Here is a 13,527-nt window from a genome sequence, read left to right as displayed (position 1 = left end):
ACCACTGGGCTGCATCGTCCAGTCAGAGATGAAGGTGGGGTCAGAGGCTGTGGCTGTGATCTGGGGTTGGGGTGTCTCTGGGCCCCTGTGTCTTATTGGCAGCCCATGTCTAGACCCTTCATGGCCTCATCCTCAGTGAGGGCAGCAACCTCATCCCGGGCAGCGGCCCCTCCCTCCCTACCCAACCCACTCACTTTGCGACTTAGTACATCCCCTTTTGTGTTCTCTGCCTGTTTCCCCATTTGGGCCACAGAGTCCTTGGTGCCTCCTGGTTCTAAGCTGTCTTGGCAGGCACAGGTTAAAGCAGGAGGCAAGCTCCTTCTAATTACTGCCTTCTTGAGGGGCCTTATTCAAGGAAACAGGCTTCCTCAGCAGAGGCCTGGCCCCCATCAGCTGCCAAGAACAAGAGTCAGTGACACAAACCTCTTCCTGACAAAGGGGCCACAGTGCCTGGACATGTGGGGCTGGGGGTGCAGGAAACTCTTCAGTAAAAAATGAAGTATTTGTTCCATGGCCAGTTTCTCAATTCAGCTTTGAATGGGGGGGGGGGTGCTTTAAAGACAGGGTGTATGTGTGACAATTCCTCTCTCCTTCCCTGAGAGCTTCCTCTGCCACTCAACAGCAGACCAGGCCTGGCTATACGCTGCCTGGGCTCCCTGTACTGCCACCTTCCCAAGGCAGATGGAGGGGCTGGCAGGGGCTTCTGCAGTGGAGGTGGGGAGACGAGAGAACCAAAAAAGGACAGGAACAACTAGAGCAAGACAATCCGGAGTCTCTAAGGCACGGCTCACACTGTGGGCCCAGAGGGGACAGGGGCTGATCTGCTTCCTCTGAGTTTGGGATCCTGACTTCCCTTCCCAAGGAGCCATCTACACCTGTGGTTCCCAACTGTCCCCCACTGTGGAAGGGATGAAGGCCCCCGGGCAGAAATGAAGAGAGAAGCAAAACATGAGAATCAGGGTGGGGGGTGAACCCTCCGTATCTGGCCCTGAGACGCACCTCTAAGGTACAAAGTCAAACTCAAAAAGCTCAAACCAGTTTCGTCCCAGCCCCACCCTCCACCCCAGGGACAGTAGAAAGCTTTTATTGTGATCATTAACATGGTCTTGGATTTTCTCACAACAGAACCTAGTTGGCCCCATAAGCGTGAAGTGCAGGTCCTCGAGCACCGAGCTTGCCAGGAGGGGGAGCCAGCTCCACCTTGGGAACCTACAGGAGCCTCCAGCCAGCTGCTGCATCCTGGCAGAGTCATGGAATTCTAATTGCCCTTTATGTCCCCCCCAAGAATTAAAAAAAAACTTTTCTTCATTTGCATGTTAATTTTTTTTTTTGTAAACAGTCTTACCCAAGCTAAGGTTGAGAAAGATGAAACCCGGTGTTTCTCCCCAAGTTAAAAACCTGCAAAGGAGGCTGCAGCCTGCCAGCGCTCACAGCAGGGCATAGCCCTGTGGGGCCACTTCCAGGCAGGCTGCAGCTCTATCTTCAAGCAGGAGCCCTTGGCTCCTGTGACCTGGCCCCCAAGAAGCCATCTCCCTGCCCTGAGCCTACGGCGGCCTCCGAGACCAGTAGCCACCTGCTCTGGCCACCCACTCTCCCACCAACCTTCTGAGGCCATTGCGAAGAAACATAAAATGACTAAAATGCTACCGAGTCCACAACCTGGGGCACCTGGCTCCCGGTTCTGCTCAAACTGGGCCCCTGAGGGGCACTGCTGCCTCTCCTCTCCCAGGCAGGGGGGTGCTGCGCCTAAACCACCAGTAGCTCAGATTTCAGATTCCCGCCTGTAGGACCGCTGCTCCAGGGCGCCACCACCAGCCTGGAGTCTGTCAAAGTCATGCCTTGCCTGGGGACTGAGCCCATCTCGGCTGCGGCTGTCCTGATCTCCCTCAGCCTCGTCCTCCTCGTCACGGCTCAGGAAGGCCAACTCATTCTCATAGCAGAAGGAGTTGGTGGTGGGCAGCAGGAACTTGTTCTCAACCAGGTCCTTGGCACTGCAGCGGGGTGTGGAGGGCACCTCATAGGTCTTATGGAAGTGCGAGTAGTCAATCTTATACTGGTTCTTCTCCTCGAACAGCACAGGCTCGAAGCGGTGACCCCACAGAATCTCATTGGCCAGGTAAGAGCTGCGGGCCTGGGTGGTCATGGCCGTGGCCTCCACCATGCCCTCCAGGATGACCACGATCTCAAAGTCATCTGTCTCCAGGTCTTGTCGGCTGATGCCGAATAGCGGGCTGGCCTCGTCGATCTCATGCAGAATGGTGATGGGTGACACCAGGAAGATGCGGTCCAGGCCCTTGTCGAAGCCCACGTCAATGTCAATTTGGTCCAGAGGGATGTACTCACCCTCCTCCGTGACTCTGGGCTTGATGAGTTGCGCACGCACATGGGCCTCCACTATGTGGCTCTTGCGCAGGTTGCCCACACGCCACATGAGGCAGAGCTTGCCATCTCGCAGGGCCACCACGGCATTGTGGCTGAACAGCAGCGTCTGCGCCCGCTTCTTGGGCCTTGCCATCTTGGCCATGATGGCGCCAATCATGAAGGAGTCGATGATGCAGCCCACGATGGACTGCGCCACCACCATGAAGACAGCCACTGGGCACTCCTCCGTCACACAGCGCAGCCCGTAGCCGATGGTGGTCTGCGTCTCGATGGAGAAGAGGAAGGCCGCCATGAAGCCATGCACCTGCATCACGCAGGGCGTGCGGCCCCGGCCCTCAGCCGGCTCCAGGTCACCATGCGCCACTGCGATGACCCAGAAGATGACTCCAAACAGCAGCCAGGAAGCAAGGAAGGCCAGTGAGAAGATGAGCAGCATGTAGCGCCAGCGGATGTCAACGCAGGTGGTGAACATGTCAGCCAGGTAGCGCTGCGACTTCTCGTCCATATTGGCAAACTCGATGTTGCACTGGCCGTTTTTCTTGACGAAACGGTTGCGGCACCTGCGCCTTGTGTGCACCCTGCCGTTGCCGAAGCCATTAGCACCTGCCATGGTGACCAGGCGCAGCCCGTCCTCCTCTGACGACACGATGCTGTAGGGGTTCGCCCGGCTGGCTGCAGTCATCCCGGGGGCAGGGGGGCCCCAGCCTGCCCCCAGGCCAGGTCCAGGTGGGGTGGCTCCTGCAACAGAGAGGACAGCAGGTCTGGCTCAGCCTCACCACTCCTTCACTCTTCACCTGGGGCCCAAACCTGACCAGGGAGACTTCCCGCCCCGACGGACCCATGGGCAAGCTCTGGCCTTACCACTTGTCTCAAGCCCACTCTGCCGGCTCAGTGGGGAGAATGGCCCCTCCACCCTCTCAGCAGCTCCAGCCAGAATCCTCAGAGTCATCTCAGTGCCTCTTCCACCCAGGGCTCTGCTTTCAGAATATATTTAGAATCTGACCCCTTCTCCCCACCTCACAGCCTGAGTCCTTGTCACTGCCTGTCTAGACCAGCGCAGGGAGGGGGACCCTCACCAGCCTTCCTGCATCTATACCAGCCCCTCTGTTGCCACAGCAGTCACAGAAAGCTATGGAAGCTGAGTCAGAGGCTGTTCCTGCCTGTCTCCTCACAGCCAGAGTCCTCCCAGTGGGACATCTAGGACTGCTTGGGAAGCCATGAGCCTCCTCAGACCTTCCCTCCAAGCCTCCTCCCCTCACACTGCCACACACCTCAGTCCCTGGACCGTCCCTCAAACCTGCTCTGGATGCCCTCCTCCAAGACATCCTCCTGCCGCCTCTCTACCTTTGGGCCTTGGCCTCCACACTGCTCCACACGGCTGTCTCTGGAGGCCTCTCTATGCCCCAGGAAGACTGCATGCCTGTCCCCACCATGAATCCACAGAACCAACCCCTCTGACAGAACAGTGACAGCAACACTGATAATGTACCCCAGGCAACACTGTCTCCAACCTGAGAATGCCATTCTGTAAAAGGGTGGGGAGTTTTCTATTTTGCTCCCTGCCATCCTACCCAAGGGCCTAGTGGGGAACTTGCAGCCCTTTGACTCCCAAATGCCCACTGGGCACCTGCACACCACTCCTGAGGGCCCCATCCCTGGTGGTGTGGAGGGCAGGGCCTAGAGCCAGTGCCCAACAGAGCAACCTAATGGGTGACCTCAACCCAGGGTCTCTGGTCCCTGCTTTCCTCATCTCTAAATAAAGATGGCAGAGCCACTACCCGGGCATGTGGGGAGCACTCAGAAGTGTCACCTATCCCCACCACTGTCACCGGCTGGCTGTGGAGAGCACCTGGCTGAGACCAGCCTGCCACACACCCTCGTACACTGCTGGGCCCCCAGGGCAGCCAGCACAAAGCTGCTGACACAGGCCACGGCTGCCCCTTCCCCAACTCCACGGGCTCCACATCGCCTGTCAGTGCCAAGGTGGGGCGTCTGTGAGATGGGGCCACAGCACCGCCTGGCCCTGTGGCCACCAATTCTGTCTGGACTCCCGCCTGCCTTGGCTGGGCTATGCTGGAAGAAAGCAGACCTGGGACTTGCCAGCATGGGCGGGATGCCAAGGAAGAGCTTCTCCCCACCCACAAGGACCCCTCACACCTACATCTCCCACCAGTTGCACTGCGAGGTCAGAGTTAAACTGGGCCTTGGGCCCTTGAGCACCTGCAGCCACTTTACCTGTAAGACCTGGAGGCCCCCAGGAGAAGGAAGGTCCCAGGCTGGCCAAGCCTCCACTGTGGGCCAGCTGCTGTGCAGAGCCGTCGGCAGACCGCAGGGGCCCTCCAGGGAGGGTAAATGTGCTGCCCCATTTTACAGACAAGGGACTGGAGGCTCACAAATGGGAAGCGACTCATCTGAGTCCCACAAGCAGGAGGTGGCAATGCCAGGATTCAGCACATGACTGTGTGACCAGATTCCGACCAAGTCCATGCTAGCCAAGACCTAGAAAAGCCACAGTCTCTGATCTCTGCTCCAAACACCTGGGAGACAGGTGGGAGTGGGGCCTGACCAGCCAGCAGGCTGAGCATCCCCAGGTGCTGCTAGAGCTCTGGCGCCTGGAGGGCGAGGCACTCACAGCAGCTACTGCCTGAGGGAGCCACATGGAGAGCAGGCAAGGTCTTGGCACCCCTCAGGGCCAGACACATCAGCAGTGCTCTCAGGCCACCTCTCAGCAGTGCAAAGCAGCTGCCTCATTACCTTACTCTGAGAATGGAGGAAGTGACTCCTCAAGCCGCACAGCTATTAAGCAGGAAAGCTGAGATCTAAACTGCTTCTGTTTAACTCATGGTCTCCCTCCATGGGCCCCTAGGCTCCTCGAGGGACGCCTTTCCTCACTCTGCCATCTGCCCCCCCATGGCTACTCCAGGTGACCACCTCACCATGGGTCTGAGGTGCTGAGGCCCAAGGCCATAACAGCCAATGCTGCTTCTGCCTGGGCCAGGGACCCCCAGGGATATGCTAGGAAGATGGCTTAGCCCCAGATTCCTGGGCCTTCCAGTGGGAAGTAATCAGGGCTGGCGCACTCAGATGCTGGCGCGTGGCCACCAGATCCCAGGGGAAGGGTTTGTGTGGCCCCAGGGCCTTGAGGGATATCCAGTGGGCCATGGCTGCTTCAGCTGGTGCTCTGAGCAGCTTGAGGTCTACAGAGAACAGAATCTCAAGAATCAAAGGCCAGAGAGCCCAGCCCGCACCCTGTTCCCCATGCTGGTGGCCTCACACCTAGCAGGCACCAGGCAGGGGAGGGTGCTATAGCAGCTCTTGGCGTCTCTACCAGGGCTGGGCACCTGGGACCCACCCAGATGGTGTCACACAGGTCTGGGAATCCTTGCTTCTGTTGACATTCCTCCTAAAACCACACAGAGAAAATCAACAAGGTCAGGTTTGCACCCCACTCCCCCATTTCTCAGAGCCAGAAGCTAACTCAGATCAAAGTACCCCAAAAGCTGAATAGCCAAAGCAGAGTTGGATACCAGGGTCCTCAGCCTACCTCCACCCTGTCCTGCTGTGAGAGAAAGAGCCCAACCAGCAGGGGTGTGTGGGCCCCACACTGGCCCTTGGTGTATAGCACCACAAAGACACACCTAGAAGAGGACATAGGAGTTCACCACAAGCACCACAAACTTGCTAAATATCCAAGGACACTCTTCCACAAACAGGTGTGGCAAAGTTACACAACTGTGATCTTTAAAAATTCACTGTAAGAAATATGGGCCAGTACCCTCCACCAGGGACATGCACCAGGCTGGCTCTTCCTCAAATGGGGTGCATACGGTGCAGAGACTGTGTTAGGCTGAAGGAGGCCTCAGTGAGCAAGGGCAGATCCCGGTCTTATGGATGGGAGCACCCAGACAGGAAGAGAAAGAGATTCATCCCAGGGCATACAACAACTTATGGCCCAAGATTATAGTTAAAATCAGCCTCTGCAGATGCCCAGCTTGGTCAACTGGGGTCCCAGGGGCTCTGGAGGGGCATGAGAGGGAGGCACTGGGTATATTACCTGAGCCAGACGGGCAGTTTCAGCACTGGATGATGGGCATCAAAGCACACAGACCCCTCAGAGCCTGGGAGAAGGCACAGCCAGGCCTCTGCCTTTGGGAGCCCAGTAGCTCCCTGCTGGCCACAGCACCTGGAGACACAGCCTCCCCAGCAATCAGTCTGCTTGAAGCACTGGCCAGGGCCTGGGCTAGGAGCTTTTAGGGAGGATGCCAGCCAGTGGCTGCCACGTGACCCAGGGGTGGGGCCCAGGAGTCACTAGGAGGGGCCTCCGGATGGAGTAGGATGCCCCATGCCCATTCCCCTGAGGCTCTGGGCTCCTCATGTTTCAGGACATCCGGGAGGAGACCCGGGTAAGGCCTGGGCCCGCATTCCCAGATGCCAAGGCATGCTAACCAGAAGGGACAATGGAGGGAGAAGACCTGGGACTGGGGGGGGAGGAGGAGTGCCAGCAGCCCCCACCCCCAGGCCAGGGCCTTTCAGCAGGTGGGACACCTCCAAAGCACAAGCACAATAGTTGATATATATTCGGCTGCTTTGAGAGCTCTGAATTAATTCACTTAATCCCTGCATGACACTGTGACTATTATCCCCACTTTCCAGATGACTAAACTGAAGCTCAGAAAGACTGAGTCATTTGCAGAGGGTCACACACCATTTAAGAAGTGGAGCTTCTAGTCTGGGGTGTGAGGGCAAAATAAGTACCCTCCACCCTGTGCTCCACTCAGGCCTCCAGCCCCGGCACCTCTACCTGATGGCAAGACATACAGCCTGCCCACCAGCACTTGGGGAGCACAGGTGTAGGGCCTCACCAGCATCCCAACCATGGCTGTTCACCCTTGTTTGGAACATCCCAGGAGGCGGCACTCACTGCCTCACCATCAAGCCACACCACTGAGGCCCCTGAGAGAGTGCAAGCTGCAAGCCTACCTCGCCTCCTCCTCCACCTTGTGCCCAAGCAGACATCACTCGTCAATCACAGAACTTGCTTCCACTGCACCCAGGACACCCTCAGAGTCTTTCCTAATCCTGTCACCATCCATCAGACTTAACTTCAGAGCCCGAGAAGCCCAATCCTCACTTTGTAGATGAGGAAAGCAAGACTCTGGGATGGCTAAGAGGCAGTCGAGGCTGCAGGGCGCAGGGTCCTTTGTGCCACGCTCTGCCCAAAGTGTGGGACCACACTGAGGCCAGGATGGGCATGTGCAGACAGCAAGGAGGGGCACTGCCAGTAGAGGAGGGAGCCAGAGCCACCCTTCCAGGCCAAACTCCACCTGTCAGAGGCTCAGACAGCCTCTGGCATCACCATGGCCTGCAAACATTTGGGATCAATGCAGTGCCAAGCCCAGGCTACGCTGCAGGAGAGCAACAGCAGTGACATGCTAGTATGTGTAGAGGACAGGTGGCCAGTGTCTGCTCATATCTAGCCCTCACTACCAGCCCCAATTCCAACAGCCAACACCAGTGTCTTCTACCCAGAAGTTCTCTCTGGCCACTGGAGGATGCTCTGCCATGCAGAGGGCAGTTGATCAGCCTTCTGTCAGTGACAGACAGGAGCAGGTGGATAAGGGCCCAGCAAACTGCCCCTCAGATGGGACAACTCCAAGGCCAGGTTCTGTGCCATCTCCTCGTCCCAGGGGCCGCAGTCCAGCTGGCTCCAGCAGTAGACATATCAGCAGTGCGCCCTTTATTGGTTCCCTCCTCCCTTTCTCACTTCCGTACTTCCTGGGATCACCTCCCACTAAGCAACTTGCACTAGAACCTTTGTCCCCTAGGACCTCCTCATGGGGCCAAGGCCCTGAACCCAAGCTTCCTTCCTGGATGCCCCACACCACCAGCAGCTCCCTCTTCCCCCTCCTCCTCCTACTCCTCGAAGTCCTTTAGAATTCTCTAGGCCTGGGCTTTTCCTGATAGGGCCAGAAGCTACTTTCTAAGTACAAGAGTTGATCTTATCCAGACCCCATCTCTGACCAACCTCAGAGGCCCAGAAAGGCTGGTGCAGGCCCTGGCAAAGAAGGGACACTCAGGAAATGCTCCCTGACCAAACAAAAGGATGAAAGACTAAGCACCTGAATAGAGGGATGAATGAGGACACAGATAAATGCACAAGTGGGTGGTCAGGCAGATGGACAGATAAATTGGGCTAAGAGATGAGTGGGTGAGTGGATGGATGGGGGTGACCAGATATATGGATGGGTTAGGTGGGTGAGGTGTGGGTGGTGCATGGCTGAGCAGATGAATTGGTGGGAGAATGGGTAATGGATGGAAGTACTGGACAGGAGGATGTGTGGCTGTGTAGATGTTTGGTGGAAAAGATGGCTAGATGCACACATAATGGATGGATGGGATGGACAGGGTGTTTGTGTAGATGTTTGGTGGAAGGATGGCTAGATGCACAGGTAATGGATGGATGGGATGGACGGGAGGATGGGTGGCTGTAGATGTTTGGTAGAAGGATGACTAGATGCACAGGTGCACATCAGTGACTTCAATCTTACCTCTTGAATTTTACCTTCTAAGTAATGGTGCTTAGCGGTCTACTGACTGTCTTCAAGGCTGAATTAGCAGTGACTGCCATTTCCCAGGCACCAGCTGGGGAGGATCCAGACATTAGAATATCCTAAAGTTAACAGAGCAAAGCCATGTTACTGTAGATGGTGCTGCTCTTCAGAAGTAAGACATTTCCACATGAACCCTCATTTCTGCTTACTTCTCCCGGGGCCCCACAGGAGGTAGAGGGATCTCACCCTGCACCTCTGATGCCCCACACCCTTGTGGGACCCAAGCCATGCCCAGAGCAAACATCCAGATCCAGAGAAGGGCAGAACAAGATAGGTCTTCAAAGAAAATAACACCTGAAAACTATTGAATGCTTACTGCATCCAAACGCTATCATAGGTGTTTTATATACATCATCTCATGTAATCCTTACAACCCCACAAGGTTAGAACTGTTGCTATTCCCATTCCAGAGAAGTAGATAATATAATTCTCCTATGATCACAAATAGGAACTTGAAGCCCTAACCTTAGCTACCACCTGCAGAGCCTTCCCAATGCCAACCCTAGAGCTAGCTGTAGACAGCTGGGGGGATGGACAGTGGGTGGGCATATGAGTGGATGGGTGGATGGACAGATGAGTGGATGGGTGGATGGACAGATGAGTGGATGGATGGATACATGAGTAGATGGATGGATGGATAGATAGATGGAAGGATGAATGTGAATGCATGAGTGGATGGATGGATGGACAGTCAGATGGATGGGAAGGTGGGTGGGCAGGCAGATGAGTGGGTAGGTGGATGAACAGATGGAAGGATGGACAGTCGTATGAGTAGATGGATGGATGAGTGGGTGGACAGATGGATGCATGAGTGGATGGAAGGATGGTGGATGGACGAATGGATGGATGGATGAATGGGTATATAGATAGATGAGTGGGTGGATGAGTGGACAGGAGGATAGATGGATGAATGGATGAATGAATGGATGTAGGGAGGAATGTAAATGGGTATGTGGGTAGATGAGTAGATGAAGAATGGTAGGAGGGATGAGCAGATAAATGGATAGAGGGATAGAGGGGTGGTTGGGTGGATGATAAGTGGGTAGATGGATGGATGGAGTGTTTGGGTAAGTGGAACAGATGACTAGATAGATGAGTGGATGTGCACATGGATGAGTGCCAACCAATAATTTGCCAGAGACTTGCCTTGCTCATACATGAACCTATAATAATCCTGTAATCCCCAAGATTCAATTCTCCCATCTGTGAAAAAGGCCCCCTACCATCTTCTCCAGTGTGCTGTGAGAGTCAGAAGAGAGGATGGTGGGAAAGGCCTGAGACACTCTGGAGGCAGAGGCAAGCTACCTCAAGATGCTTCTCACCTTTCTACCTTCCAGCCTCTGAGTCCATAGGGCGCCACCCTTTGCAAGTTTACAGCCAAGGCAAGTTTTTCACAGTGGCTGTTCTGGCTGGGATTAAGGAAACTTGGTGAGTCATCCCTACATCATAAGCCTTCTGTGGCAGGTGACAGTGGTTTAGAGGCACACAGATCTGAGTTCAGTTCCCAGCTCTGTCCCTGACAAGCTGTGTGGCCTGGGGTGAGTCACTTCCCCTCTCTGATCCCCTTACATTGTAAGGGGATCCTGCCTGATCTTCAGTGGACCCTCAGGCCCTCTTTACTCTCCACTCCCAGTACTCAGCACCTGCCTCCCCTCCCTCATCACTCCCTCAGCAGCTGCCATGGCCCACGCTTGCATTTGCTCTGCCCTTTGGCTCTCAAAACTGACCACAAGTCCCATCACAAACTGTCACACAGTGGGGCATCTTCATGGCAGGGAGTTGAGCCCATGCCCTGCCCCCTGTGCACCCAGCAGCTGGCCTCAGTGTCCCCACCCTCACAGCCCTGCTCACCCAGGCTGGAACTCTGGACAGAAAAGATAGGGTGTTTCCACAGGGCAATGGGGGATGAGAGGTGAGGCCAGCAGCCCCTCCCACTTCCTGCCCAGGGCTCTTCTAACCTCCATCCTCATTCCCTATTCCTCTCATTCCTGAAGGGGGCCTTCCCAGACCCACAAGATTTGCTGTCACCTGTGATGGAGGCAAAATCAGCTTCGCTCTACATAGGGGGAAACTGAGATTTGGAGCAGTGAAGTGACATCCCAAAGGTCTCAGAGATAGTGAATGGCAGCCTGCAGGTGAGAACCCAGCTTTCTGGGCACCCTGTCCCTGCTTCTCCTGCCATCTGCAATGGTCACAGCTGCCCACAGCATGATTTTACCCCTTCCAAGTCCACCAATTGCTTCCCTGTGTGGCAGTCACAGTCCTGGGGGGATGGCAGAGTGTACAGGGGCAACTCTTCCCCATGACAGAGGGAGGAAGCTGGGGCCCCCACCCATCCATCCACTCATCCACTCACACATGGACCTGACCACAGTGTGGGCTGACCCACAGCCTCCAGCAAGGGCGGGAGGGCCTGGGCAAACCCCTACACTTCCCCAGTGCTAAACCTATTGGCCAAGGCTGGGGCTGAGATTGCCCAGGAGACAGGGCAAGTTGCCACCCTGTATTGAGACAGTTTCCTCTGAAAAATGAGGTAGGTGACACCTACCCAGCCTCCTGGAGTTTGTGCCATGAAACTAAACATGGTGACAGGAAGTATGTACAGGGCACAGGACCTGGCCCCAGCAGGGCTCCAGGAGGTAATAGCTGACATCCTTCCCTAGAGGGGTCCAGCCACCCTGTAGCTACTAAAGGCCCTTCCCTCGGCCTCAGACCCCCATCTGAGCATGAGGTCCTGTCTCTGGTGTTGACATACAGAGCCCACATAGTAGCTAGGGTCCCCTGGTGTCCTCTGTGGGGGGGGCTTTCAGGCTCTGATACCGTGCAGCCAGCTTCCCTGCAGGACAGAAGCTGGCCATGCCTGAACCGTCCACATGGTCTGGCAGAGGTCCTCAGAAGCTGCCTGAATGGCAACAACCACAAGAAGCTCGAGGTCCCCAGGGACGGGACTTGGCTGCCTCCTTCTTCTATGACTAGGACAGGCCACACCCACAGGGGGCCAAAAATGGTGGCTAGAAGCATCAACACCAGGGACTGTCTGCCCTGAGTAGCCAGAAAGGACACATGTCCACTCTGTGAGCCCCAAGGTGAGGCCAGGTCAGGAGGTTCTGGCCCCATTAGGGTGAACGGCAGTCACACCAAATGTTTCTGATGGTATTTTTATCTTGAGAACATCCTTTGCAGAGGGTGGGGGCAGGGGGGAGACAGGGTGTTCTTGGCCCTAAATCCCTGGGAGCAGCAGAGAACAGGGGCCCCTCAGTGCCCTCTGCCAGGATGGCTGCTGCAGACATTACCCTATTCCTAGGCTCAGCTGAGTCCCAGGAGCAAGAGGGACCTGGAGGGTGTGAGGGGTTCATGGAGTTTCTAGTTTTGCTCCAACGTGCTGTGTGGCCTGTCCAGGTCTCTGTCCTTCTCTGGTTCTCCCTTGAAGTCTACTCTTCCTGAGGCACCACTCAGTGCCAGGTTCCACACTGGACACCAGGGATCTGCAGAAGTTGCAGTCTCCAGCCACAGAGGGCACCTGCCTCAAGGGGCAGAAGGTGAGGTGTCCAACCCAGCAGAGGGGTGAGGGGGCCTCCTTCAAGCAGGCAGGGAAAGCAAGCAGGAGTGAGCAGAGCCCTGCCTGAGGCCACCTGCAGCACAAGAAAGGAGCCAGAGCCCCTGGGGCCACACCAGGGTGTAGGGAAAGACACTCAGCCTGCATATCCTTTGCAGATTTCAGCTCTGCTTCCTACACACTGGGCCTTGGGCAAGGCTCTCTCTGTCTCTGAGTGTCCCTGCTCTGGCCTGCAAACCAGGAGCTGGCCTATCCAGTCCATGGGCCCCTTCCAGCTGTGACATTTTGGGATCCTAAGGACCTTGGGGTTTGTGGGGAAGGCAGTGCACACTCCACCACCTGAGTCACTGGCAAAGTAAACACATGCCTAGTGTGCAGGCACAGGGGCCAAAGCACTGTATCAGCAGGGGAAGAGACTGAGGTCCCAGGCCTCGGCTGCCATACTAGTCAGCCTAAACTTAATCTCAAGGGCAGTGGGGATCCCAAGGGCCATAAAAGAGATTGAAAGTGTAAGAGTTCTGGAGCAATATAACCTGGGTTAAAATCCTGTCTCCACCCCTTCCTGTGTGGCCTTGGGCAAGCCACATAACCTCCCTGAGTCCCAGTTTTCTCACCTTTAAAATGGGACTAATCAAAAAAAAAAAAATGGGACTAATCATAGTACTTATCTCATAAGTACTACGTGGGATGTGATGGGGTTTTCATGACTTGTCCCCATCAAGACCCTCATCATAGCTCTGAACTCCTGCCTCACTCTGGGGACTCTGGAAATCAGTCCAGATGTGAGGAGGAGGAACCTGATTAGCAAAGGCACCACAGCTTCTATTTTTCTTACAGCTATAAATTTTCCAAGCTTCAACTTAATTTGAGTCTCAGAGATTTCCTAAGCAGCCAGCATGTGCAGAAGATAAGAAGCAGCCTAGGCCCAGACACGCCACCAAAGAAAAGCCCAGCAAATGTGCCAACATGAAGATGTCT

General features: G+C 55.6%; 1 protein-coding gene across 2 annotated transcripts; it reads right to left on the bottom strand.

Annotated features, from left to right (window-relative positions):
• Positions 1 to 757: 757 nt before the first annotated feature.
• Positions 758 to 12,308, bottom strand: KCNJ12 (potassium voltage-gated channel subfamily J member 12). Of its 2 annotated transcripts, XM_012811967.2 has the most exons (3): positions 12,287 to 12,308; positions 8,931 to 9,052; positions 758 to 3,120 (listed from the first exon to the last, which is right to left on the bottom strand). In XM_012811967.2, exon 3 carries the CDS (start codon positions 3,062 to 3,064, stop codon positions 1,763 to 1,765), a length of 1,302 nt encoding a protein of 433 aa, XP_012667421.1. In that variant the 5' UTR covers positions 3,065 to 3,120; positions 8,931 to 9,052; positions 12,287 to 12,308; the 3' UTR covers positions 758 to 1,762. The 2 variants fall into 2 exon arrangements, with proteins under 2 accessions (XP_012667421.1, XP_012667422.1); XM_012811968.2 differs by lacking the exons at positions 8,931 to 9,052; positions 12,287 to 12,308 and adding an exon at positions 4,949 to 4,953 and having other exon boundaries at positions 1,321 to 3,032.
• Positions 12,309 to 13,527: the final 1,219 nt, after the last annotated feature.

Source organism: Otolemur garnettii, unplaced genomic scaffold (genome assembly GCF_000181295.1).
Source record: "Otolemur garnettii isolate 467f Iridium unplaced genomic scaffold, OtoGar3 scaffold00182, whole genome shotgun sequence".
NCBI lineage: Eukaryota > Metazoa > Chordata > Mammalia > Primates > Galagidae > Otolemur > Otolemur garnettii.
This window is presented reverse-complemented; position numbering and strand designations above follow the sequence as displayed.